The sequence below is a fragment of the Rissa tridactyla genome, chromosome 8 (assembly GCF_028500815.1).
Source record: "Rissa tridactyla isolate bRisTri1 chromosome 8, bRisTri1.patW.cur.20221130, whole genome shotgun sequence".
Classification (NCBI taxonomy): Eukaryota; Metazoa; Chordata; class Aves; order Charadriiformes; family Laridae; genus Rissa; species Rissa tridactyla.
This window is the reverse complement of record NC_071473.1, coordinates 27,295,824-27,323,277: the sequence shown is the minus strand read 5'-3', so window position 1 is coordinate 27,323,277 and position 27,454 is coordinate 27,295,824. Positions and strand designations below refer to the sequence as shown.

The following is a 27,454-nucleotide window of genomic DNA, read 5'->3' as shown; positions in this document are numbered from 1 at the left end:
TTTTATGGTGGGAAGTAAAACAGAGAGATGCTGCCTATCGGTTATAGTTATTGTAAACATTCTCATCTTTCCCTTCCATAAAATAAAACAAAATAAAATAGCCATAAAGTGCTCTGGAAGGCTAAATAACCCAGAAGTGCAGAGTGGGACTGAGAAACCTGCTCCCATATTTTCCCCATTTTAAATAAGAGAAAAAAAAAATCAGAACCCCTGCTTGTCTTTAGTATCCATCAAAACTTTAAAATAATTAAGTGATCAGTTTGCAGAGTTTGCATAGAGTGGCTTTTGAGCAACCTCCTAAATTAACTATTTGGTTCTGTTTAACTACTAGAAGTCTTATTTATTTCCTTTATACTGCATGCAAATACTAAAAGCATCCTCGAATAGCAATGTATGTACCAACCACCTAGGAATCATAGCAGTACTTGTCAAATCCATGCATTTAAAAATAATAAGCTACTCCCCTGCTAAAACGCTAAGAACAGTTAAGTTGTTAAAATAACTTTATAGTTGGGGGTGAGCTGCTTTTGGAGCATTCAGTGGTCACATTTTCAGACTTTTTCTATAACCATAAAGGGCAGCAAATTTTAAGTGAAAGATGAAGTTCCCCAACAGTAACCTGGTTTTAAACAGTGAGGGCTTTAACCAAAAAGCAACCTATCACCCATAACTCAGGAAGGGATCCGTGCTAACACTGCAAGAGCTGGTAATACCACAACAAAGCCCATTTCCTCTAGCCCCAACCCAAGTAAGTATTCAAAATTAATCAGGGATTACTGGAGTAAATAAATCCTGCAGGGCTGGGCTGAAAAGCGCTTCTTACTCTTCAGCGTTTTTCTGTGCATAATTATCTTCTCTCTTTTCTTCTGTGAAAATATCTTTCACTTCTGTGCTTTTTATTTCCGTATGTGAAGATGATTCATCTTCTGGCTTTCCTTCACCCTCAAGAGCCTCTGTATCTCCTGTGACCTGTAAGGTGCTAACCTCACCCTGCTCCAGCACCAAAGAAACCAGCTTCTCTAGCAGTCCTGTTCTTGGGTTTTCTGAATCCAAAATAGGCACTTGTGTTGTGACTGCATTTTCAGCAGGATTACAAGAAAAGGTCTTAGTCCCTACCTCCACTGGGATGGCATGGCTATTCCCTGCTCCTCCTTCCTCCCCATCTAATATTTTGCATTCGGACACATTTTCAGTGTGTTCCTCTGGCTGCAATCCATCACTTTTGCAGCTTCCCACACCTGTGTACCAAACGCTTGGCTTGATCTCCACCTCTGCCTTTGCCCCCTGAGGCGTATCTGAGCTTTCCACCAGCCATTCTGCTTGTGCCATATTACAGGCCCTCTCGGACACATTCACTAAATTCGTACCACCTGTCCCCAAACTAGATGAAGATGGCTGGTCCTCCTTGAACTCAGCGCAGTCTGCTGCATCCTTATTCATCACTGTCTGGCTCACTTGAATTTCTGCCGCAGCCATTTTGCTCATCTCGTCATTCCCTTCATCATGCTCCTGCAGCTTTAATATCTCACCTTCACAAATCTCCTTTATGTTCTCAGGTGGAGTATCTGCTGGTATCTCAACCGTTACCATCAGCAAACTCCTTATCTCATTTACGTCATCAGGGGACTTAAAACTCTTTTCTTCTGACTTGTTTTCTTTTTCAAGATTATCCCCAAACCCTCCTTTCCCTGTGTTTTCATCCAGTGAAATAACCCTTGTCTCAGTACTCGCTCCTTGGTCATTGCTTTCTTTTTTACTACCCTCTTCGAACCGTGTTCCTACTGCATTTTCACTCTGAGATAATTCTTCCATAATTTCTTTTTCTACCTTGATTTTCTTTTCAGCATTGCCTAAAATCTCTGCTTCGGCTACATTATCATGTGGGGAAGTCTGCTTTATCTCAGAGACTTCTTCCTGTGCTTCGCTTTCTTTTTCAGTGCCACCGACGAACGCAGCATCCATTGCCATTTGACTCTCAGAAATTACCTTTTCCTCCACTGCACCTTCCTGTACCTGAAGTTCTTTTTTAGGGCTGCCTCCAACATCTTTCACTGCAGTTTCAGTCCCAGAAGCTAGTTTTTCCTCCACAGCTTCTTGTTGTGTCTTAAGCTCTTTCTCAGTGTTCACTGCACACTCTGCTTTCACCATGTCTTCATTCTCTGAAGCGTTTTTTTCCTCTGCAACTTCTCGTTTTGTAAGGGTAGCTGAAAGGGACTCCTGTTTTTCGCCAATGTCTGTAATGACCGCTGCTTCACCTTTACTTGCCTGATCACCAGCTGTTTTAACAGAAGGGACTGCCTCTTTGTCTGATGACTTCCTATCATCAGCATCCTTCTCCCAAGAAATTTTTCCTGTCACAATGAGCGTTTCGTCACTTTGAGTTTCAGTGTCTGACATCTCGGCTCGGGTGGAGGAAGGCTTCTTGGCGGGAGTGGTTTGTGCTGATCCTGAAGGGGTCTTCAGATCCGTTAAGCTGGACACACTTTCACAGGGCAAATTCAAGTTATCTTCAAAGAGGTTGTGCTTCTTCATAATGGCAGCTTCTTTTATCACTAAATAAAACAGAAAAATCAAACTGTTTTGTAAAGACTGACAGAGGTACACTGAAAAAGGTATAGTGTTTTCCTGAGTTTCTAATGTTGTACATTTTGATATTAAAAACCCAGTAATTTTCATTTTCAACTTGCTTTAGGTTTACATTTCTTTTTTGGGGGTGGGGATTTTATCCGTTTTGAACGATGTAACTTTAATACTGACCTAAGCATTGCTGTGATAGAAAACTACCAGAGGACCTGCAATGCGCAAAGGTAATGTTTCACTGCACGAGTATTTACACTGAAAATATGAATAAAAGTGTGCTTATTACATTAATTATTATACTGATATTTTGGAACTGGATTGCCAAAGAGGAGCTATTAAGACTTACTGTGCAATACAGAAGCTTGTCTTTTATCCGGGGTAGAGACAGAGAGATACAAGTATATTATATATCTATATATGCCATCAAGAATTGTTCGGTTTTCCAACACAAAAGCAGAGAGATTTGCAGGGAGGACTGCACTGGCATCACTGATGTACTGGAAACTGCATCCAGCAATACATTTCATTTGGGGAAACACATTTTTGCTGCCATTAGATATCAGCAAGTCTTTGCAAATAAGAGCATAATCTCGCTTCTTGGCCCAGGGAATCAAGATTAAATGAAGCTGGCATAATTACATTTTGTTAGAAATAGGCTTGTGCCAAGCTTTCACTTTGAGTTTCACAGGTTTAGTAAAGTTGCCCCATAATTCAGATTTTAGGGCTTGCCATACATCTTTAATGAACTGAATCCAAACACTGTAACCACCAGCCTTCAGGAAACTGGGACCTGGGTCTGAAACAACCAGGCTGGGACTCTGGGAAGCTCTGAAGCGAGAGCTCACCGGCCAACAGTGGAAATGTTATTACTGTCACCTCAAGAATTATCTCACCTTTCAGGGTTTCTTCAAGCAGTGTCTGATACAGAATCTCTTCATACACATTCTCTACTTGGATCACGCTAGTGTAATCAGCAAAAATGAACTGCTCATATTTCTGCAGCTCCTGTGCAGACACAGAAGAAAGGAACAGACATATAAAAATGAGAGATTTTGAGAGTCCTATTTCAACAGAGCACCCTGGAGACGCCATCTAGCAGGTCCTGCAATGCTCCTTGCTGGCTCTTGAGGTGAACTGTTTGAACTATGACTAAATAAACTATATGTGTTCACAAGTTATTATGCACTTATCAAACAATATTCTTGCCCTACAATTACATTTAAAAGCATTATAGGTCACTGCCATCGGCACAATAATAAACAATTCTGAAATATATAGCTGGTGAGGAAATGCCTCGCTCCCTGTTTGTCCAAGGAGGCAAGTCCACGGTAAGCATGGAGAGACAGGGTGGTTTTGTTTTTCTGATAGGTGTGTAGTGTTTTTAGCTTACTGATTTATACGCAATTGGCTGTCTAGACAATAACCGAGTCATTATCAGTAAGCAGCTGCTTGGTATAAAAAGTAAACTAAGTGACCTCTGCCCACTTCTAGAAGAGGCACCTACATACAAACATCTGGAGGTTTTCAAGTAAAAGGTCAAGACTGGACTGGGCGTGTCAGCTGTGCCACACGTTTGCTTCTAGAGCTGGCTGCTCATTTCTGCAGCAGCACAAACACAAAAGGCTTGTGGGAAATTAAACAGAAAGGGCTCGTGGGAAGTTTGCACCACCACTGCCTCCTCTGTCCTGTACGCCAGAGACACGATGTGGGACTCCACCCTCTCTATATGTATTCAAGGTGATGAAACCCGTATGATTAAGGGCAACAGAGATCATCTCTGTATGTTTGTTTCCTGATTGTTGACGCAATTACTTCAATTTAAAATGACTGAAAGCAAATGCATGGCCTGTCTGCTTGCTGCTCCTGCTGCCCGAGCAGGCATTTGGCTTTGAAGGAGGCTGTTGGCAGAGGTTGTGTACAGTCGCTGCCATGCTGCGGGGTGCGGCAGAAAGGTAAGTAAGTGCCCTCTCCCATGGACTGAATTTCAGCCTGCAGCAGAGCTGTGAACACAAGCACAAGTTTACAACTGTAGCTGTCAAGAGGAGTCCAGTTTGAGAGGACTTCAGATCTCTAAGGAAGAAATGAAACGGGGATGGGCAAAGGTCTGCAACTATCAGCTTGAGAAAGCAAGCTGTATATACAGTTTCCCTGTTTCCTGAAATCTTCACTATGCTCCACATCTATCCAGTCCACTAACTGGCGAATCTAAGCATCATCTGGCTGAGCAGACAGCCATTCTGCATGACACCCCGAGAGAAAACAGCTTTACAAGGTTGAGGATTTACTTCCAAGGTATTAATCCTTCCCTGCCTTTTATTATTATTTTTTTTTTAATCACAGAAACCTACCGGTTTGCACGTTGAAGCCAGTGTCTTCTGCATTGTGGGCAAAGTAATCTGTACCAGTGCTTCTTGAAATATCTTCTTCCGGATAGTGCTGCTGTCATAATCATATTGCTGTCAAAACAGACAAAAAGAGAAACAAGCCCAAACGTGTTTGGGGTTATTAATCACTCATAGGAGGAACTGGTTCTTGTTAACCTGTAACTGGTGACAGGTGAATCCCAAAGGATACCACATCATGGGTGCACTCAGGGGTTTGAATTCCCATGTAGGTTATTTCAGCTTTTACAAAAATTCCCTAAAATCTGTTTTTCTGGGATCTCTCTCCCTTCATTTTTTTTCTACCCAGGCAAGAAACAGCCCCTGATGGCTCTCTCCATGTATTTCAGCACTGCCTCTTCAGAGAGTAACAAATTCTAGGGGCACGCTAATTATAAAGCTAATAAAAATTATTTACCCAGATCCACAGCATCATCTCCAGCTGATTTAATTGCAGTTAAAAGGACTGCACATGTAAATACTTTTACAATTGTCTGCTCAGGACTAGGTTTTACCCCCAAAATGAGTGGCTTTGTTAAGTGCCACCAAATCAGAATTTCCAGCTGGATGGAAAGAGATATCTTATTTCAAATACTGAGATAAATTCACATAAAATATATTCTCAGTTTCCGAAAAATCAGAACCCAAGGTCTTCCTGTGCAAATGCCGGAACATTTACCTTCAGTACTCTCAGCCTGACTTTCTCAATGCTTGTTGCAACTTTCGCTGAGTCTGCCTGGCGACTTGGAGAGAACAGCTGCTCAAAAGTATAAACTGCATTTTCCATCAGCTAAAAATAATAATTAAAAAATATGTTAAAGACCGGTAACATAAAACTCCTACAAGTGTAAAGAAGCATGATAATGTAATCATTAATTTAAATTGTATTTTTGAGAAGGTGAAATGGAGAAAGAATAATGGGCCTAAAATCAATAAATATTTCAAGTACTTTAAATGATCGCCAAAGGGGAAGAAAAGCCTTGTTTAGCTTAGATTGCCCCCCCAAAGGGGCTCCAGGAAAGCTGGGGAGGGACTCTGGATCAGGGAGGGGAGCCATAGGATGAGGGGTAACAGTTTTAAACTGAAAGTGGGGAGATTTAGATTAGAAATTGGGAAGAAATTCTTCACTGTGAGGGTAATGAGACACTGGCCCAGGTTGCTGAGAGCAGCTGTGGCTGCCCCATCCCTGGAGGTGTTCAAGACCAGGTTGGACGGGGCTTGGAGCAACCTGGTCTGGTGGGAGGCGTCCCTGCCCAGGGCAGGGGGTGGAACTGGATAGGTTTTAAGGTCCCTTGCAACACAAACCATTCTATGATTCCATGAATCTATGAAATGTTGAAGGCCAATTTTTGTAACTGACTTTGAAGATGACGTAGGATTGGACTATACAGACTGTATAAATGGAAATGGAGATGGAGGTTTACTCAATGTATGTGTGCCTCAGAAGGCTGTACAGTAAAGGCTCATGCACTGAAAGACCTTGGATACATGAAAAAGGCAGGGTCAGTGTAGAGATAAGCCTGAGGCTAATTAGAAGATGAACAACTCACTTTTTATTTCCATTTTATTTGAAGCAACTTATAAATTGGCGTAGTTCTGGTGAAGTCACTAAAGCTGTTTATGCCAGTTGAGCACTGTGGTCCCAAATTTCCTAAAATTGGCCACTAGAGGATGCCAAGCTCCCAAGCCAAGGAATCCTGCTCCAGCCTACGCCCGAGTTAGACTTAAGCCAAATGCTTCTTTTACATTGAGTCTAGGTGAGCACAGACATGGCGGACCTTACTTGATAATAAAATAAATGTCCACAGACACAAAGTGAAACTACTTAGTATTTTTATGAGAAAAATACCAGCCTTTTAAAGAGAGAGAGGCAATAACAGCATTTTTAGAACCACTTGTGCTTTAATTTAATTTATTTATTGTGAATTTTGACTCATGTTCTGTTCAGAAAAAAAAAAACACTTGGTTTGTATGGGATATATTTTCTGTCTACTTCTTTGTCTTGACTCAGGGTCTTCACTTATTGAAAGAAATTTTTTGGCAGCATTTTGGAATGGTGCCTTCTGAAAGACCCAGACATGAAATCAGAATTTTATTTCTGATAATTCTTTGGCTGCTGATCATGGCTGTACTTAGAAGAGCTGCTTTTAGGAAAACCCTATCCCAGCACTGTGCTACAGACTCACTTTCCATATTCAGAACTCCCACTGCACAGAACAGGACCAGCTCCATTTCACAAGATTACCGACTAGATTATTTAGTTTCTCAACTACGGATTAAAATCACAGGATTCAACATAAAGCCACAAGGCCAAATCTGCCTTGTGATCTGGCACTCGAAATAACTCTGCTGGCCAGCTCCTAATAGATTTCTGGCCAGGCATCCAGAAGAAATAAAAGCAAAACAAAATTATAGCCTACACCAATATACACTAGAGGGGAAAAAGAGGTGGAGTTCATTTTTCATCTGAAATGATGTAGTTAACTTCCACCATTCTCATGAGGAGTGAAGCTGGTTAAAGCACCTACATCCAGCTACATCCTGAGACATCATCTGTGTCCAAGTAATTGCCGGTTTCTAACATTAATTGCCTTACTTTCTATTCATGAGAAAATAAACTACCAAGGAGGAGACATTCCATTTTGGTAAAATATATTTAAGACTCTTCCTGAAAAATCAACCCTTGAGAATGGAAATCAGGTATATTTTATTTGGTTACAAGCACAACTTTCTTGGGTGCCGAGACACTGGGAATTCAGAATATGAAAGTTCAGGGGAAGACATGATCCATCCAAAATTTTTGTGCCTTGCTGAAAGACTCACGCACATGCAACCTTACAAATGCAAATGTCAAACAGCTTCTAGCTGTGATTTTCTTAGGTTTTGTTATCTGTAATTTGATTGAGAGATATTCTGGGACTTTTGTGCAGCTTTTTATCAAGATTACTTTGAAGCACGTGAGAAGGACAAACCTAACCTGCTCTCCCAGGAGGAAAACCTGGATCTTACAGTACCTCTTGCATGAAGTTCTGTGTCCTCTGAATCACAAAATCAATGTGATAAATCTTGAAGCGACTCTTGAGGTCTTGAAGGAGCTCCTGGAGGAGGTTGACTTTCAGATAGCAGGGCTCCATTTTCACAGAGTTGAATGGTAGGTTCATAAGCTGATCCACATTCTGCGTTCCAGTGGAGGAAGAACAGGTTTCGAGAGAAAGCAGCCATCGGTGAATTTTTAATAGACAATGTAACAGTGGCCCTAAAACAAATTCTGATATCTACACTCTAGTTGCACAAATACTGCAAGACTCGAAATGACAAAACCAAGTGCTGACACACTACCACCTGGGAAAGCAAATACTGCTTGTCCTTGTGCTAACGTAAAAGGCTGCAGATATATTTTTGTCTTACCTCCTTTAGCTTCGTGATATCGTTTGTCTTCTGGAAGTCCTGGATGATTTCATTAACTTCTTTATCAAAAAGTGCACGGACTTCAGTGAATCCAGAACTCACCGGACCCATGAGCTCCTCCAATATGGATGCGAGGAATGGCTGGATATATTCTGTGCAGCACTTCTGGGCAGGCTCAGAAACAGTGGCTTGAGTGACAGACAAGACAACGGTTGCATTTAGGTTACTCAGAGATACGGTGAAAAAAGTAATCTGATCTACTTTACAATGAATTAAATGCCTCTGTATTTTCCCCTGGAGTCACACCTCTGCAAAGATGATGAGGGTGATGAAAGGTTATAGTTTTATGAGTGCCAGTGAAACATCTTTTCCCATGCCGCACCTAACCAAACGCTAGCAGCTTGGGGGCACTATGGGAGCAGAGGAAAGGGCACCTGTCAGTGTCGATACACACTGGGAGGTTTGCACAGAACGTGACCACAGTGATTCTATAAGGAGTTATCCAGACTTGGTACTTTACAGTTCACTGAAAGCATCTTACTCTGTTATGTGAGAATATCAACAGAACATCCTGAGTTTTATCAAAACAGCTCCTAAATTATCAGCTATTTATTTATTTGCTAGCTTAAGCAACATCAACTAATGTTTGCCAGCTTTTCACAATCATTTTTATATTCATAGCACATTTATAATTATTTCACATTAGTTTAAAACCACCGAAGAAGCCATTTGGTTTAAGTATTCTTTGGTAGCCTATGAATTTGTCACATAACCAGAACCTGGTTTTGTGGAGGATTCCTAGACATCAGGTCAAAACCGCTACACTTACTATTATGCTCGTGTAACCTGTATCTTCATCACATAAGGCTGTCTAAGTGAAAATGAAAGCAGAATGAGCAACTCTAATCAGGATACTCAAAACCTGTCAGCTCTAGATCCAACTTGAGAAGACCTGGTATTTTCACAGACGCAGCGGCCACAGGTATCAGTTCCCATCAAAGGCAGCAGAGGCTCAAAGCATTTGTTTTCTGAAAATTAGTGTCTCCAGTTGGATTTTTCAAAACACATGAGGATTTCAAAACAATGACATCTGGTAATTTGAGCAACACAATGGGAAACATTAAAAAAATTGCTCCACAACACAGCTGTTCCTCCACTAACCTTTGAGTTTCCCAGCTAAGAAGCTTTTGGAGTTCAGAATCTGATCCATGTCCGAGCGAATGGTTCCTTCAAGAGTTTTTGCAAAATCTCTGCATTCTTCTTTCAAGGTACTTAATCCTTCTGACACCTGCTGCTGGACTAAGCCATAAGTTTCTTCTACAATCTAAACCCAAATTAAATTAAGAAGCGTAGATTAGAATCTGCACGCACAGACAACTGCTGTGAGAAACAACTACTCTGCAAATATCAGTACTTACACCAAACCAGGCTCGCTTCCTGTCATTCCTCTTTCCTTTCATTTTAGGCAGGATCATTGTCTGAAGGTTAGGCAGGAGTTCCTCCATCACCAGGTTGCTCAGGATCTATATCGTCAGAAGATTAAAATGACATATTCACACATATTCTTCATCTGAAAACCCGCAGCACAGAACAATGTGCAAACACAGGCAACCTCAAATATATAGTGGCCTGGCTATCCCAGGTTGCCAGGAGGACTGGATTTAAGCTATTGAGGGAAGCTCCACGCATTTCATCTGAAGCATTTTTCACTGAAAGACTTTGAGAGACCAAGCAACAATTGACTACAAATGAACTAAGATGCCTGTTAAAATTTACTGCATTCCATTATGAAATTGCCATGTGCAAATCAATGGAGCTAAAATGATTGATATCAACTGAGCAACTAGATCAAAGACATTTGAAAAGTTGGTTTGCTGACTGCTTCCTCCCCAAACTGACTGTGTTCTGGGACACTTACGCTCTCCCAGGGCAGGTACCATCGAGGAGAAATTGTCCTAGAGAGTCATCAGACCAAGGATGCTTCTAATAGGAAGATAACTGTCCAGAAATGAAATATATGACTGTACCAATGTGGATCTCTAGCACTTTTTCGGGTGAGCACCAACTTCACAATTAGAACAAGAAAAGAAGGGGATCCCAGGAAAAACAGGATATAGGGCAGAAACAGAATCCATAAATACGGGCAATCTGTGAATCAAAGAATTCTACTCTATCTGATTACTTTTTCAACAGTGTGTAGCGTGATCCAAAAGGTTCATTAGCTCCAGCCTAATCCCGAGGCAAAAGGGACAAAATAAATAGCTGCTGGAGTTTGTGAGAAACTTTTCAAGCCATTTCTTTTGTCACTAGAGGACAACTATACTGGTCTAAAAAGAGTAAAACTTTCCCAGTGGAGAATTCATATATGATAAAGTCTCCTCCCAACACCTCCAGATTCTTGAACAAAAACCATATGAAATATATAACCTAAAAAGATATTCTGTGACAAAGGTGCACCACAGCAGAAAGGCAGGGGGAAGAAAAGCGTTAAAGGGACTTCCACACACCAAGTGGTCATGATAGAATGCAGGAAAACTGAGGAAAAGGTATCATTGCCCCATTTTTGGTTATTTCTGTAAGTATATTGTCAGTCTATTGTTGCTGTGTTTTTCTAAATTGACACCGAGTACTTTTCCCCCTCAAGAACGTTTTCTCTCTGAAACAGGGTTCCGTGGTTGTAGAAGAGCTGCATCACCCTCTGTGATCCCAGCATCTAACTGGCAATTCAGTCTCGCAGATGGCTCCAATTATGAAGAAAAGACATTGGACTGGGAATACAGATGATACCAATTTGGGGGAGTGGTCAATACGCTGGCAAGCAAGGCTGCTATTCAGAGGGACCTAGATGGGCTGAAGAAATGGGCAGACAAAAACCTCATGAAGTTCAGCAAAAGCAAATGATGCACAGTCCAACATCTGGGATGGAACAATCCCGTACACCAGTATAGGCTGGCAACAACTGGCTGGAAAGCAGTTTTGCAGAAAAGGCATCCTGGTGGATGAGAAATTCAACATCAGTCTGCAGGGTGCCCTCGCAGCAAAGGGCAATAGCAGGTCAAGGGAGGAGAACGTTCCCCTCTATTCAGCACTTGTCGGACTGGAGTGGTGTCCAGTTTGGGGCTCCCCAGTACAAGACAGATCTTGACACGCTGGAGTGAGTCCAGCAGAGGCCACCACAATTATCAGGAGATGGAGCACATGACACGTGAGGAAACACGGAAGGAACTGGGTTTGCTCAGCTTTAAGAAGATAAGGCTCAGGGGAGACCTTGTTGCTGTCTACAACTACATAGTGGAGGATGCTGGGCCAACAGCCAGGCTTTTCTTGGAAATGCAGAGGGAAAGGGAGAAGGTGATGGTTACAAGTAGCAACAAGGGAAATAGTAATCAGGTATTAAGAAATATTTTTCACCTTGGGGGCAGTCACGGGAACAAGTCATGCAATCTCCAAACTTGGATATCTTCAGAACTCAACTGCACAAAGCCCCTAAAGTGGGCTTTGCTTTGAATGGGGGATTGGACCAGATAACTTCCACAGATCCCCTTTTACCTAAACTCTTCTCTGCTTCTTTGCTTCTCTTGGTAGCCTACCCAGCTTTGTACAGAACAAGCATCAAAGTCTGGCTTTTTCAGCACAGAAAGAATGAGACGGTGTGAGACAGATTCCTGGTTTCATGTACCCATTTCAGAAGTTTTCTTCAGAATTACCCACTCAGGCTTTGCACCTCCTCTGTCTAGATATGAACTACAACTTCTTCCTTGCCCATCCCACTCACATGCACCAAACTGGCAATAAATACAGAGTTACAGACACACATCTGATTTTGAAAGTCTAGGCTTTGCTCTCCATTTTTTTTTATTTTTGGACACTGGATCTCTGGCCTGAGAAAGCTACAAGACCTCTCTTTCTTCTGCACTTTCCTCTTGCTGTTGTCCAACAAGGCAAACTATGCAAGCAGAGCAAAGCAGTTCATCATGGGACCTGCCCTATTTCTATTTCTTTGTGATTTCAGCTCTCTGAACACGTTTCTTATGGAGGGATCATAAGTGCTGGGGATATACGCTGGATTCTTGAATTTCTCTACTTAAAGCGTCTCCATTTTGAACTAATGACCTCAGTCCCATATTTGGTTCAGTCACTTGGTTCATCACTCATCCTCATGATTCAGAGAAGGGAGGGACATCTTTTATTTCTGGACGTGTCTGTTTTCTGTTCCTGGATCTTGCCCAGGTATGTTTGTACTGGCCCCCAGTTAGAGACGCACAGCTGCCAAATCGTGGTGACAGAGGCAATGCTGTTGTGCATCTGCGATAGAGAACAGCACACAACCCTTTCACCAAGGCTCTTTATCTGTCCCGACTGCACAGCACATATGAGGTTGTCCACAACCTCTTGAGAGCTTTGAAGTGCAGCAGATATCCTGCAAATCAGAGAGACACAGTAACCCTATAAAAAAGCAGACAAAATGCATCTTAAGGTTCTGTACATTTGTCATTTACTCTGGGTAAAGGATTACTAGTTTGCACAACAGTTTCAGTGAAGCCTCACAAAGTATGTATCCCTCCTTCCTCCCCACTGGGGCCTGAACAGCGTTTTTGTTGTGATGCGTATTTGAACCCGGCTCCCTTCCTTGCCCACTCAAGGAAACAGCACTCAAATTCAGGTATGCTGACTCAAATACCTGCCAAAACCAATGGAGTAATTCAGGTCCTAAACTAATGAGTCACTTAAAAATATCTCAGAAATAACCCAAACTGGAGCACCACAGACCAAATAATAAATGTGACAATGGATCAAACATACTCTGAATAACCTGAACTCTCTGGAAACATTTTTAGGAATGCTGGATTGGCTTTATATTTCTGTACTGAAAGGCGCACTGTAGGGGTTTGGGGTTTTTAATGCCTTATTCAGCTATCCTTGATTTACCAATATGTGATTCTACGTTCATGTAGTACTGATCAATGGAGTTATGCTGGTTTAGCATTGGCGTGCTGCAGTGCTCTCGCTATGAGGCTGTACTGTTGCTTATAACAAGTGGGGTCAAAGATTTCCTGGTTTTAACCCTGTATTTCAGCACTTACTTACAGAAATACCATCTACAATTGACTTTATCCTTTGTTAGTAATGAAACATTAAAAATGAAAAAGAACAAAAACAAAACCAGGAACTTTCATGACACAAAATAAAATTAGTAATTCTTCAGCCGAATGATTGGGTACTTGCTAATATTCTATCCATGTTGCAGTACCTAGGCAGAACTGCCTGAGCTCATGTTGCAGAGATTCTAGCATTATAAATGAATGTCAGGGAATATATTTATTGGCATTCTGCAGAGATTTTTACAGCAACAAATTGTAGCTTGCTTGTTCCAAACTATTCACTTAGCTTGGATATTTGCCTAAAATAATTATTATATTTGGTCAAAGCAGGCATGAGAACACACTATACTTACAGAATGAATTATTACTAAGAAGATAATAGTGTAACTAGTCTGGATGTCTTCTGATTACAGTTCTCTTGAGGTATATGAATTATGAGTAAGTAGTTGGCAAGCAACAGGAAAAATAAAACGTAAAATGAAACTAGCACTATAATAGCTCCATAACTTGAGGGAGGAGGGGAAAAGAGAAAAACCCTCACTCCCTCCACTGGAAGGATGGAACTCCTTATACTAAGGAATTTATTCTCACATGTTAGCAGGAAAACTTCAATCCCTAACATGATGGCACTGGGAAAGACACTACTTATGGGTTCTTCTCCAGTTTCCACGTTTTTCAGCATTTCAAAGGTAGACTTCTCCTAAAAGAATAATCTGGTTCCTTAAAACAAAACCCTGGATTGTGAACTCTTCATCAGGCTTCAGGCTTTTTTCCGTTTTCCCAAAGGGAAGACAGATTTCATTGAGGAAAACACCCAGCAGCTGGTACTAAAGTAAATATTTGCTGCCGAGTGCTCAGTGCTTTGGAAAAAAAATTATAAATCAGGGCCCAAATAATGTCTCAATTGCACTAAAAGACATCTGGAGTGATGCCAAAGGGAATTACTTCAGCTACCATCAGTGCTCCAAAGCTGCTCACTCAAGTGCCCAAATATGGACCCAGACCCCAAGCTTAGTGTCTCATTTCTGAAGAACTGCAGTTCACAAGGTTTTGGAGTTTAAGTGAGACTGTTACTATGCAAGACTGTTTCAGAAGTCTGGCACAATAAGTAGGTCTACTAGTTTATCTGCTCAGGACTAAAAGCTTCATTCCCAAAGAATGGGGAAAAGCAAAATGAAGAGATTCTTGAAAATTTATGTTTAGCTGCTATTCTCTTCTTCGTAAAGCCTGATCTCTTACAATGGCATCCGGAGGCATTAGAGGACAAGCAATGGGAAACTGTTGTATTTGGTAACAAATGTAATAGCAATACAAGAAAAAAATATCTCTTACCTGCAAAATAGCTGTCATGAAAGATAGAAAAACAGAGCACAGCCCAACGCAGCTGACAACGAGTATCTGCTGCATACAAACCATGGGTTCTGAGTTTGGTGTGTATTGGTTTTGGTCTCACTCGTTTACCAAAATGATAAACAGCAGCAAATGTGGTAGCGAGACATTAGCAAGTGCCTTGTTTTAGACACAGCATTTATTCACCAATTGACCCCATGGCATAAAATTAAAGTAGATGTATCAGGCTTTTGTGGAAATGTGTCTATCCCTACATTCCAGCACAACACAACAACTTCAGTTCACAGCACATTTTCTTTCACTTTTTAGTAAAAAACTCAAAATGGGGTTTATTAAAAAGAAATGTCACCTACATATCAGTAAGAAGTGTCTTGAAATCTTGAGTATTTCTCCCTACTAGATTTTCTTTTTGAAAATGCCATTTTTTCCCAAGAGGCTTTACAACCTTCATTATCCTCAAAGCTGCCATATCCAAAGCCAAAAAAAAAAAAAATTCAAGAAGGTATTTTTTTACCTCTTTTTCGTTGCCGGTTATCATTTCCCATGTCCCATAGTGGCCTTTCTCCTGCCGGAAGAACTGAATGGCTTCTAAGAACGCCTCAACTTCATAAGTGGTCTGCTTGAGAAAATCTAAGGAAAAAAAAAAGTAACACAAAGGATTTACGCATAAATAACCTTTCAAAAAATAACTACCCTTTTTTGATGCGTTTTCCTGTTCCATGTGGATCCAGCAGTAACATTTTAAAATAATTTACTAAACCTGAGTGTCTGAAGACCTTGGGCTTTCATTAAGGTTTAGAAGCATAATGTTAACTATTGCATTGCACATACGAACTCTCACGAGCCATCCCATCTAAGCTGATAAGTTAAACCAACACCAGCAAGTGCTAATATGGAGCACATGATAAGTAAGAGTTTTAGGGCAGCACGCCTTGTCTGTGGTATACTTTGATGAGGCAGTCATTAACATATGAAAGCTCATTGCCTTTACACCTATAAGCAGTGTAAGATGGCACATGGGAAGACTTTGACAACACATACCAGGGCCGAGAATAGGGAGGTTATACTTCTTTAATTCAAGATAAGATTAAGAATTAAGGATCGTGATAGTCGGCTGATTGCAGCATGTTGTACGCCTTTGATAAATTGCTGAACATTGAGTTAATGCTCCCCAATATTCTTTCCTTTTCTTTATTAAGGAATTGATGATCAACATGATTTTTCACTGACACACAATAAAACAGACCTGGACAAAGTAAGCAGCATGCTCACACCACTTACTTAAGCACAAAAAACTTCTGACAAAATCGTGCTGCTTTCCCTAAATATTTCAGGCATGTTTAATCACAGCTCTGGAGTATCTTGTTATCATCCACAGCTACTGCTGCTAGATGGTAGCTCTTTCCAGGAGCAATGCAGTAGCCTGGCGACACTCTTGCACAAATGAGACCACAGCACAGAAAAACCCAAGAAGTGGCTGAGGTAGTTTGCTCTTACAAACTCCAGATAACCAGTCGTGAAACAGAAATTACATCTCAGGCAGCTTTTTCTATCCAAACTGCTAAAGGCTTTCAAGATAGTTGCAGCCAACAGTCTTCTTCACATGAGAGTGCCCAAAACCACAGCTAATTAAGACTGCAACAGCAGTCACACCGCAGAACTAGTTTGTCATGATTTGGAAAGAAACAGTCCCTCTGCCTCAAAAAGTGGAAAAGCTCCCAGAGCAATTCGGCTGCTTGTCAAACCTGAGTGAGAACTTGGGGCTGAAAAACCAGCGCTGAAATACTTCAGGAATTTAAGTGCTGTGTTTTTGCTATAAAACAGAGCTTCAGGATTATTGTCAGGATTATTATCTTAAGGGAAAAACAAAGCCATAATGGTTTATTGTCTCCTCTTCGAGATTATCTACTTGCAGCCTTGATCAGCTGAAGTCCTGTTGTGCACACGTTAGGAAGACAGGAGGGAAGACGACTGGTGATTCTCTCAAAGGTAAGTATGCTGCTTTGAAAGACACTGGTATGAATAAACAATGGTTATGTGAAACATCAGAGAGTAAATTCTCAAGCCTTGTCTGTCGAGCAAGACAATTCTTTCAACTTGTTCATAAAACTTCTAAGGAGAGAAGCTTTATAGGAGGCTCACATACATGCCAAGGGCAATACAGGGATTATACAAATTATGGGAAACATGAAGGATTAACAGTGCAGTAATGCCTGACATATCTCCTCCATGTGCTTTACACAAAAAGGAAAGCTACAGAAACCTACAATTAATTTCATCAAGGCTTCACCCTGGCTAATGCTTGAAAACAGTGCTGTATAGATTTTATCTACGTGGCAGGCAATGAGGCTTCAGATCTGCTAAGAGCCCAAACGTCAGCATTTGCCCTTTCAGAATTTCCCCTGGGCGTAATAATTACTTCAGGAAGGTACGTTACACATACTGAGGTGCAGGAAACACACTCGCAGTGCCGCTCGGTAGATACCAACCCTGTTTGGCAGGTATTTGGAAGTCCAGAAAGATCACGCAATTTCTTTAAGATCACGCAATGATCAAACATGAGAAAACCAGCCAGGTAAAATCCCAACCATTCCTTCACTGGTACCACCAGGATTTATAGCATTTCTAATAGCAAGTCGCAACGGGATGCTAAAATATCAGTAGAAGAGTTGTAAGTCAGGCTGTTCACTGTCAAGAGAACATCCTCTGATGGCGGCTTTAATGAAAGAATGGAGTGTTCCACCTGAGAAACTGCTGGAGTGTTGCATCTGAAAGCTTTTGTCCTCCCAAAATTGAACTCTGAATATTTTGACGAGAATTGGGCCAGGCTTGGCTGGAGGAAGGGAGAACTGCAGCTCCCACAGCCCTCCGATTGTGACTCACATGTTTTCCTCCTTCACAGCTGCGCTCCCTCCTAACCAAAAGGGACAACAGACCATCCAAAGGGCTGGATCTTGGACCTGACAAGATGATGATGTGCCAGTGCTGTCAAGAGTCTCCCTTCTAAGATCATAGTTTTAAACTCCATGCTCAAGGTAGTATTTTCTCTGTGTTCTGACTGTCCCCAACTCCATAGAGAAGTGGAAAGAAGGTGCTAAAAATCCAAACGCGATTCATTTGAATAGTTCATGGGAAAAATATCAAGCTGTACCATAAAATCCCAATCACGCATTCTTTCCCATGCCAGTAAACACAGGAGAAAAACACGAGTATGGCAGCCTTACTACAAAACCAGCTCAAAGCAGAAAGGAAGCTTTATCCTTCAAGGCTACTGCAATTGCTTAATTTAGGCAATTTTATTCTCACTTTCCATAGGAGGAAAAGATTGCATCAGCAATAAGGCACTGAACAACAAGATCCATCCAGCATTGCGCTGTGCAGAAGCTGTTGGTGATGCTCACAAGACAGAGGCACATTCATGGGATATGGCTCAAGAAAAGGGAATTGTACCCAAGCTGAAAGGAGCTGCGGTGCACATCCTCCAAGATTTCAGCAGGGAAGAGCCAGGGCTTCTGTAAATCAGATCTAGCAGTTTATGAAAAGGCTAGAGGACTGCGGCAGGCTTGGCAGCCAGCTCCGTTATGCCATAGGAGCAAGGAAAACAATGAATAAGCTGTTGGGGTAGCCCTGCGTGCGTGCAAGAGAGAGAATGATGCGTGGGAGATGGAAGCAGACGCTGCAGCTGCGAAGAGGGCAGGTGGTGAACCCCAGTGGTATCAGGAACAATTGTTCATCAGCAGAAAGGACAACGTGTGCTTCACTCTCCTGAAAGCCCTCACAGGAGCTTCCCCTTAGACAACGCTGGCTGGCACCTATCATGAGTGAGGCATCTTGTCCCCGCTGTTTGTAGGAAGTGGAGCTTGTTAGGGGAGCTTGGCGCAGCAGTGGTTGTAGGTCAGCCTCATCCAACTCCACACAAAGCCACAAACTTTACTGAATGGCCTCCAGCAAAAGGCCAGTGAGGCTTTACAGGTACCCAGACTGATGCTACCTGCTTAATCCAGGCTGGCGTTCACTTTGAAACTTACCCAAGCAGCTTCTCCATCTGCTAATGAATATAGCGTCAGCTTATTTGTGGAGAGCAAAATGAAATTCTGTTTATTCTGTTTATTTTTAAAATAAGAAAACTCACCTAGAGACTCCATCTCTACATATCCAAGTGTGGAGCCTAATTTTAATAACAAATAAAATATTGCTACCCATAGATTCATTTTATAAATATAACAGAATAACTGCTGTAAAGCTCCTTTTAAAAAGATGGAAGGACATCTGGAAACACCATGACTTCATACATCTCCCCAGATTCGCACGTCTCGCAGAGGCACAGCTGAGTTTGTCCAGTACTGCAGAAAGCTGTCTGTAGGAATGAGCTTCCTTGCAGCATATAAACAGTTTAAATCCCTCTTAAAAAAAACCAAAACATATATCAAACCTTAGCTCGTCAAAATAATACACAGAGCACCAAGCTACTTGACACCCACTGAGTGCACTTGCACCTGGTGTGGAAGTGTTAACTTAAGAGGGTCTCTTTCCTCATTTCAGCCGTATCCGATGTTTTGGCTGCTGTGGGACTCGCAGTCTCCTAAGGAGGTGCTCCAGGCTACGAGCTGTGGCTCCCTCTCTGTCACTTGGCAGAGAAAGGTTTGGTTGTACGGGTGAGTAAAGAGGAAATCTTTAGTCCCGAGTGCCTACGTGCTCTCCCATACACGGCAGGACAGCTGCACCTTTGTTTGAGGATGGATGTGTTGCTGGCACATTGTTTAGAAGCCCCTCGGGAAAGGCTATCGGAACAATTTTTTTGACTTGCTAACACTTCTTGTGCGTGTCTAAAGACAGCAGTGGAAATTAATTGCCCTGGTGAATTCAGTCTTGTCCGTAGGCATAGATCGACCAGTCTTACATCAGTCAAAACACTGAAGAAGTCTGTGCAGAAACTTCTATAAATAGGCCTCATTACCACAGAGGATGAGTGCCCGAGACCTCACTGCCTCGAGCTAAAATTGTGGATTTTCAGCAAATCCAGCTAAAATGAAATCTGTATTCGAACATTCCAGTTCAAATGTATTTGTATGTGCTGCAGACTGCTGCATTGGGTCTCTTGCTGTGCTTTGTGGCAGAAAGCTCAAAACCAGCTGATGGTTAATCACTTAGATGACGATTTTTCTTAATTACAATCAAAGGAAGATGCCTCTTTAACATTACATTCCCTAACCTGCTGCGCTAGCTGTTAAAAAGTGAGTTTTTCAAAGTCCAGTTTAAACTGCATGACCCTCTGAACAATAGTTGTCATTCATGAAGCTAACAAAACTCATTATTGCAGCATGAAAGAGGCTTAAATGGTCATCAAACAACAGGAACGCCAATAGGTGTTTGAAGACAGATGGTGTATCATTTACCCCCTTAAAAAATGCAAAGGTGACAACTCCAGTCTTCATCTAAGTGGCAGCACAGTTCATTTCTGTACCGCTCATGCAACTGCATGGAAAAGCCTGTCTTTGGGAAGAGCAGGGAAATGGTTCTCCAGCTCCTGGTGGGACTTCGGTCAGATGCGATAACCAGACAGCAAGAATTTTCCACCTCCCAGGACTGATGGGGTGGTTTGCTCTCCTGAGGCGCCAGCGGTTCACAGTTCCTTTCTGCATCTTGGCTGATTCTGCAAACTGGGACTCGCTGATTTTTGGACGCAGCAGCAGCATTACTGCGTTAACTGTTGCGAGAGCCAAGGAACTGCAGTCAGGATGTTTTATGATGTGTAAAAACTGAATATGTCATTCTTCAAAACAAACTGAGTGCCCCTATTGCCATCCGATAAATGTCCTTCTCCCATATGGGCTTTTCTTACAATAAATTTATTACTTTTATTGCTAATAATATTGAAGAGGTATATTGACTGAGGACAAAGTGCTTTACCAAAGCAAACTAAACCACTGAGAGTAATCTAAGTTTTTTGGCTGACATTTCACAAAAGGCTGAGGCCCAAAGACATAGATGAACAAGCATTAAAACAGAATCCAGAAGTCTGAGCTCACGGAGCATGGGTTTTAATTAAAGAAATGCTGATTCTGACATAACGCCCGTTATCTGACTACCAAAACTCGGAAGTAATCCACCCCAGCTTCATCTGTTTCCTGCAGCACTCACATCTACAGATATGTTCCTGAGCTGGAGAGCTGCCTGCAGTTTGGGGAAAGATTCTGCACTCAGTGGATATTATTTTTCATGGCCGTATTTATAGGAGATGCTCATGTAAAGGCCCACAGGTAGGAAGGTAGCCTTGCCCGTCTCTTGCCTACCATCCTCAATAACTGCAGCTTTGGTCAAATTTCTCTTCCCAACACAAGTTGTTAACAACCTGATATACTTTTTAGTTGCCTCCTACAAGACAGCAGGGCCCATGAATACCTCCTCAAATCTGCAAAAACCCCCGGCTGACTTTGATTAAAGAGTGGGGATGGCAGGAGGACGGTCACGGGATGGAAATTAAGATGACCCAGGAGTCAAGTTTGGTGGCCTTCACTGATGGGGAGAAAGCTTGTCACTTACTATAATTTTTGGAATATGATAAATTAGTAGAAACTGCATTTCCTTTTATGTGATCTCACAATATTTCCTTGCTTCATCACCTATTTGGTGGAAAGCCGGCTCAGGTGGAGGCAGTGCCAAAACATCTGTCTTGTAGCTCTTTCTTGTCGATCACCTTATATAGCATTTTCCTGGGACAAGAAAAATATCTGTACAGATATCAACGAAGGGCTTTCCTTCTTGTGACACTACAAATAGATAGTAGGAGGTGGATAAAGCTGAAAAATATTTTTAATTTTAAGTGTTTTATCTTCAGTTTTAACAGTCTTAAAAGATAGTGCTTCCACTACTTACTATTTCCACTGGACACTGCCACCCTGAACAGAATAGATTTCATGATAAGAAATGCAAATTACATTTTTCCTAATTTTCTTCCAAGTCATCCCTCTTTCACCTTGGCATTCGTTTCCTTCAAATATATTCAGATTGTTGTCTTTCTCTGCTTTTCATTATATATACTCTTTAATAAAAATGAAAAAAAAAAATCAATATCACTTGAGTTCCCAGCTCAACATTTAAGAGCTGCTGCTTGTAAGATGTTACAGAAAGTTAGTAAGAAAGGCCATGGCCATCAACTGCAAAAAATAAGGTTCTGAAAATTTCTTTCTCCAAAAAATAAGCAAATGGTCCCAAGCGAAAAGGGATGGCAGGTAAGAATATGAGAGTGAATCCATCCACTTGAACCTGGGGAGAGAAGGAGAGCTGGGGAACTGGACCTCAGGAAAAGATAGCACAGGGCTTGTAACACAGCTACAGCACCTCTGGAAACAATCCTCTGAATAAAAGCACACACTGTTTACTTTTACAAAATGGAGTCCTGTCATATTATTATCCAAATTGAGACTAAGTGAAGTATAATGCCCTGGGTCTGAGAAGCATCAACCCCACAGCTCTGATGTCTTCCTGAGAGCAATGCACTATCATATTATTCATAGATCATGTGGTAGAAAGCTGCTAACCACTAACAGAAGCTAGATGAGGTCATTTCCAAACAGGATACAACCCTGCAATAATACACTGTATTTATAGGAAATCAAGTTTTGCAGCACAAGTTCCCTCCGAGACCATCAAATCAACATTCAGGGGGTTTAACTACTTGCTTTGCAGCACGCGATGCTTGTATCAAAGCTCTTCAGAGCAGCATGAGACAGATTACAAGGTACCTCCCTCTGCTGGGACCAGCAGCTTCACATTTCATAGCCTGAAACATGAGTGCACCGTATGAACACACACAAAGAATCACAATATCGCTTATCTCCAACAATCTCCATGCATTTTCCAACCCAGCCTCTCTATTCCTGGTGCAGGTGAGAATTCTTCTGCCATGGAGCTTTGAAGCCGGAGCTCACATACAACCTTCACACCCACAGAAATGAGCATCTTCACAGCTCCTAAGATAGTTTTGGGTGGTGGGCACAAGGCAGTGGCTCCTCCACACCACCCCATGCTTGGTAATACATAAGAAAGGGAAAACCAGCCGGAGGCGTGGAGGTGACAGAGGCAGGAAGAACGTCATTGCAATTAGGATTTTTGCACATTAATCATCTTGGTGTTTCAGAATGAATGTGCCTCCTACAGACTGAAAATCCTAACTAACTGCAGTATAGGCAGGCAGGCTTACTGGCAAAGCAAAAGCCACGCTGAATGAAGGGAATGATGTTGCAGAACAAAAACATCCCAGAACAAGGAAAAATAGTCTTATTCTAAGCAACATATTCCAAATTATACAAAAAAGTCTAAATTGTGTCCTGAAATGTTTCACGAGTTTTATACCGTCCCACAGGCCTTGTCAAAGATATTTATAGCAAAATGGTTTTGAATGTTATGGCAGAATTAATAATCCTAGGAATATTTCACCAGCTTTGAAAAGTCCATTTGGACTTCGGGTATCTGCCTGGTGATAGACCAGCAGCCATGGTCTCAGCCACTCATGTGGCATACAGATCTGATCTTACTAGCCAGAAAATGATTTAATTAATCAAAATGCAGCAGCTGCAGTGAGAGGAGCCAAGACACAAGTCCCAGGTTTGAGTCAGGCAGGCGATGGGCTGAATACTCTGTCTTCATTCGTACCTTTTTCCACCCCCAAATTACCCTGCAAACCTTCAGAAAGGTCTTGCTTTCATCCCAGTACAGAGGGGCATTTTTCCTTAACGTCAAAAAAAGCAATTTCCTCCTCAGTTCCACTTTAATTAGTCCTTCATCTGAAAAGGCAACAAGAAAATTCTTCTCTTCAGCTGCCTCCTCCAGAGAAGAAAAGCCACCCTGTTTGCAACATGAAGACTAAAAAACCTTTCCAAAGTCCTATTTGGACTCATGACAGCTGCTTTGCTCTGTATATGGAGACATGCATCTTTCAGCTTAAGTATTTAATGTCATTTTCTTAACCTTTATCAACGCTTCAGTCATTATTTGGAATTATAGTGCAAGAGTTGGTAAGCCCTGCATGTACTATATATATGTAACATAGGAAAGCTAGAAATACTTATGAGAAAAACACCTGCCAGCTAAACTTAGAGTTGAAAAAGGAAACGTGGACCCAGCTAATGGCAATCTTAAAAGCCAGAGATGGAGAAAAAAAATCTGAGGCCATCCTAGTTGTTCTGATGTAGCCAAGCTGTGACAGAACACCCTGCATGAGTTTAAAAGTACATTTTGGATTTCTCTCTTGCCTAATGTATTCCTTTATTGTACTTCTTTAATGTATTTATTTCTCTAATTTTTTTTTTTTCATTTATGGTGAAATTGGAGATGACAGGATATGGTTTTGAAATTCCCTTAGCTTCCTGTGTCATGAGGGTGATTATCAAGATAAGGATGTGAAATCAAACCAGATGAAAGAAAATAAAATCATGAAGTGAAACTCTGCGTCTCCCAGAATTAGCTAGTTGTATTTTCCTTCTCATCACGCAGACTTCTCTCTATCCCAGCACCAAGTGGCCAGGCTTCTTCACTTTTAGCAGCAAATACCAAGTGAAACCTCCAATAGGAAACAAGAAGACCCCCTAAAATAGCAAAAATGAAATAAGCATTTGGAAGAAACTTCAGTCTGATTTTTCAGGGCATATAAATATAAAGGATTAAAAACCAGAGAATGGAAAATATTAGAGCACTGTGAGTATTTTGAGCATTTCCCTCATTATTGCCACTCTGGGACTGCCGGCGCTTCCCCATTGGGGTTAGAAGGCCATTTCAGCAGCAAATTTCCCCCAAAATTCATGGTGTGCAGTTCTCACCATTTCACTACGAAAATGGGGCTGGAGAGGGAACCAGGTAAGCCCAAGCTGTGGATGAAAGTGGAGGGATCATGGAGATAAAGGCAAACCAATGAATCGCATGCTACAGCCCACATCTAAACCGGGAGCAGAAGTCTAGGAAATTGGAGGAAAAAATGAAGCTGCTTCATCCCACACTCCACTTCAACTCAAGCACAGCTGCCATAAAAACCTGGGAAGTTTATAAAGCGAAGTATTGCAGAAAATCCTACACTGGTGAAGCTCTGACCTGCACAGACGCTTAAGAACAGGCTCTCTGGAAGTAACAGTGAATGGTCAGCAGCTCCTCCCTATCAATGTAAGAAAAACTCAATTAAGGAAAAACTTAGGGAGGGAAAGTTAAAAAATAGTATTATGGGCAGAAAATTCTCTGTCTTCCTGCCCCTTCTGTTGGGAAGTTGATACGAAAGTGGTATTAGGATTTATATTTTTTGTCATCTGCTGTTATTCTCCTGAATTAATTATGAGTCACCAAAACTGAAACAACTATAGTAATACATACTATATAATGATGTAATGTAGGATCTTTAGCTATAAAAAAAATTCTAATGTGGTCAACAATACTAATTACTTACTAACACCAGTAAGACCACCTTTAGTTCACTGTAAATGCACCCCAGCTAAGATCAGATCAGAAAGGAAGAGTTCTCCAGTAACCCTTGAAACTGCATCTTTTACAACAGCTACCTTTTGTCTTGACACATTTGTCATTTGAAACATTTATTTTTCAGTTTTACTAAAACAGAGAAGGCTACATTATCGCCCTGGGGAAATACAGCAAATGTCCCAGGGCATAAGGAACAGACTAGCACAGCGAAGGCTGGCAGTTTGATTGTGTAGCCCTGTACCCAGAGAACTGTACGTTCTTCTCTCCATATGGAATTATCTTTATCAAGAGCCATCACTAGGCCGCATTACTCTGTGCCACCATATTTTATTATTGACTTGGCTTTTTGTTCTTCTGCAAAGAACAATTTTTGGCTGACCTGTTCTACATTTAGAGCCCTCTCCTCAGTGTTACCTTTCTATATGTCATTTAACTAATTTAACTCACCCTTTCATTTATCATATTCACTGATCAAAGCCAAAAAGCTTTGGAAAAAAGCAAATATGCCTGTTATAATGTTTTATACCCTATGCCTAGGCAATAAATTCAATGAGAAATGAATCGTGGCATTTCAGAGCTGCACACAATGTTCTTTAACGCAGCCTACGGAAGTCCTTAATGACAAAGCTGTTGGTAAAGAATGAACAGTTTGAAGGGAAGGAAGCTTTTTGATGGAGGTTTTGTAAAGCAGTTTTGAGATAATAGCCAAGATTAGGTAGTAGCACCTCTGTACTGAGTATGCAAATTTACAGTCATCTCTTTCTTCCTGGGAGCAAAGCTATACAGTCATTAATTTTCACAGGCGAAGGGTCACATGCTAAATGGTGAAAAGCAATTTTGAAATATATTTGACTCAAACTCAGCCAGCAAAGGGAATCAAATGCAAGTATGGCTTATGTCAGAGTTGCCAAATCTGGTAGCCCAATAGCTGCAGCTCTCATTACACCCTTCCCCACCTGCCCCCACTGACAGTAGGGCCAGACCTATGTTCCCCCCAGCAATAACTCTCAGACCTCCCACATCTTTTTGGTACCTGGCTTGGACCTATGGTCCCTCCAGTACCGGTCCCAGCCCTATGGTCCCTCTGGTCACTGGCTCCCGCACCTCCTCTCCCACTTGCCACGTAGTCCAGCTTGAAATTTGCTAGTGAGTGAAGCCTAGGTACATGCACGCCTGGTGGAAGCTCATTAGGAAGGCACTCTGGTCTCACCAGATGATGGCCCCACACTTACGGGACCCTGATCTCTGCAGTTTGTTCTCCCATTGCTGGCACTAGGACTCTCCAGGTGCTGCCACCTCAAACCTGTGGGGTCCCCGTGACCCCGTGGCTCCTTCTCTACTTGCTGGCACTTAGGACCCCACGCACACACTGGAGAGCACCCTCACCCTGGAAAATAGTTAGAAGTGGAATTTAGTAAGAAGACCGGACAGACTGTGGTGATCTAGCATGGGGCTTGACTGGAGAAGCATACTGACCAATCTGCTATTCGCACCCAACTGGCTCCATTTATCCCCTTCTTTCCTCTAGTATTCCACACTTGTTCTTCTCCAACCCACTTGGATCCTTCCCGTTTCCCACCTTTGGTGCTTCCCCTAAACATCCCACAGTAAATCTCGCACATTCCCACAGTCTCCTGGAAAACATCCCATAATACGCTTTACACAATCCTCAAATGCTCTTCCCCTCCATCCTACAGTGAGTCCCGCACCAGCTGAGCGTCGGAGCAGCCGCATCGGGGTTCCCTCTGCACCCATCAGTCTGTTGGGGTTCATCGCTGCTCCCTGGGCACTTGTGTTTTCATTAATTATCCCTTAATCACATGACCTCACAACTTAAAACTCAAAAAGCCTTTGATCTCCTCCCCAAATCCTGAGGCTTCATGAAAGCCAACTTGCAAAGAGCAGAGCGGGAGCTGCCCAGATGAATCACTGAACTGGGACGATTTCTGTATGCAGATTAATCAGTCAATCACCTTTCAGAGTCAGCGTAATTCACAAAATCTCAGCATATGTGTCCGATTGAGCTAGAATGTTTTTAAAGCCATGACCAGTCATGTCCTGATTGGCTTAGGCTCATTTTAAAGGTTTTAAATATGCCTTATCTGAACTGTACTCAAGAAATTCTATCGATAATGACAGAAATCATTGTCCTCTCGAACTGCAAACCCT

At 41.8% G+C, this 27,454-nt stretch overlaps 1 protein-coding gene across 1 annotated transcript in view; it reads right to left on the bottom strand.

Annotated features, from left to right (window-relative positions):
- The window catches only part of NIBAN1 (niban apoptosis regulator 1), a 62,873-nt gene continuing 35,419 nt past the window's right edge, over window positions 1-27,454 (bottom strand). Inside the window, exons 6-14 of the mRNA XM_054212627.1 lie at window positions 15,336-15,451; window positions 9,788-9,892; window positions 9,531-9,693; window positions 8,370-8,557; window positions 7,976-8,137; window positions 5,641-5,751; window positions 4,929-5,036; window positions 3,474-3,585; window positions 1-2,552 (exon numbers count right to left, since the gene is read on the bottom strand). Of these exons, the coding sequence (XP_054068602.1) occupies window positions 820-2,552; window positions 3,474-3,585; window positions 4,929-5,036; window positions 5,641-5,751; window positions 7,976-8,137; window positions 8,370-8,557; window positions 9,531-9,693; window positions 9,788-9,892; window positions 15,336-15,451 (2,798 nt within the window). The 3' untranslated portion in view covers window positions 1-819. The remainder of the gene's footprint in view (window positions 2,553-3,473; window positions 3,586-4,928; window positions 5,037-5,640; window positions 5,752-7,975; window positions 8,138-8,369; window positions 8,558-9,530; window positions 9,694-9,787; window positions 9,893-15,335; window positions 15,452-27,454) is intronic.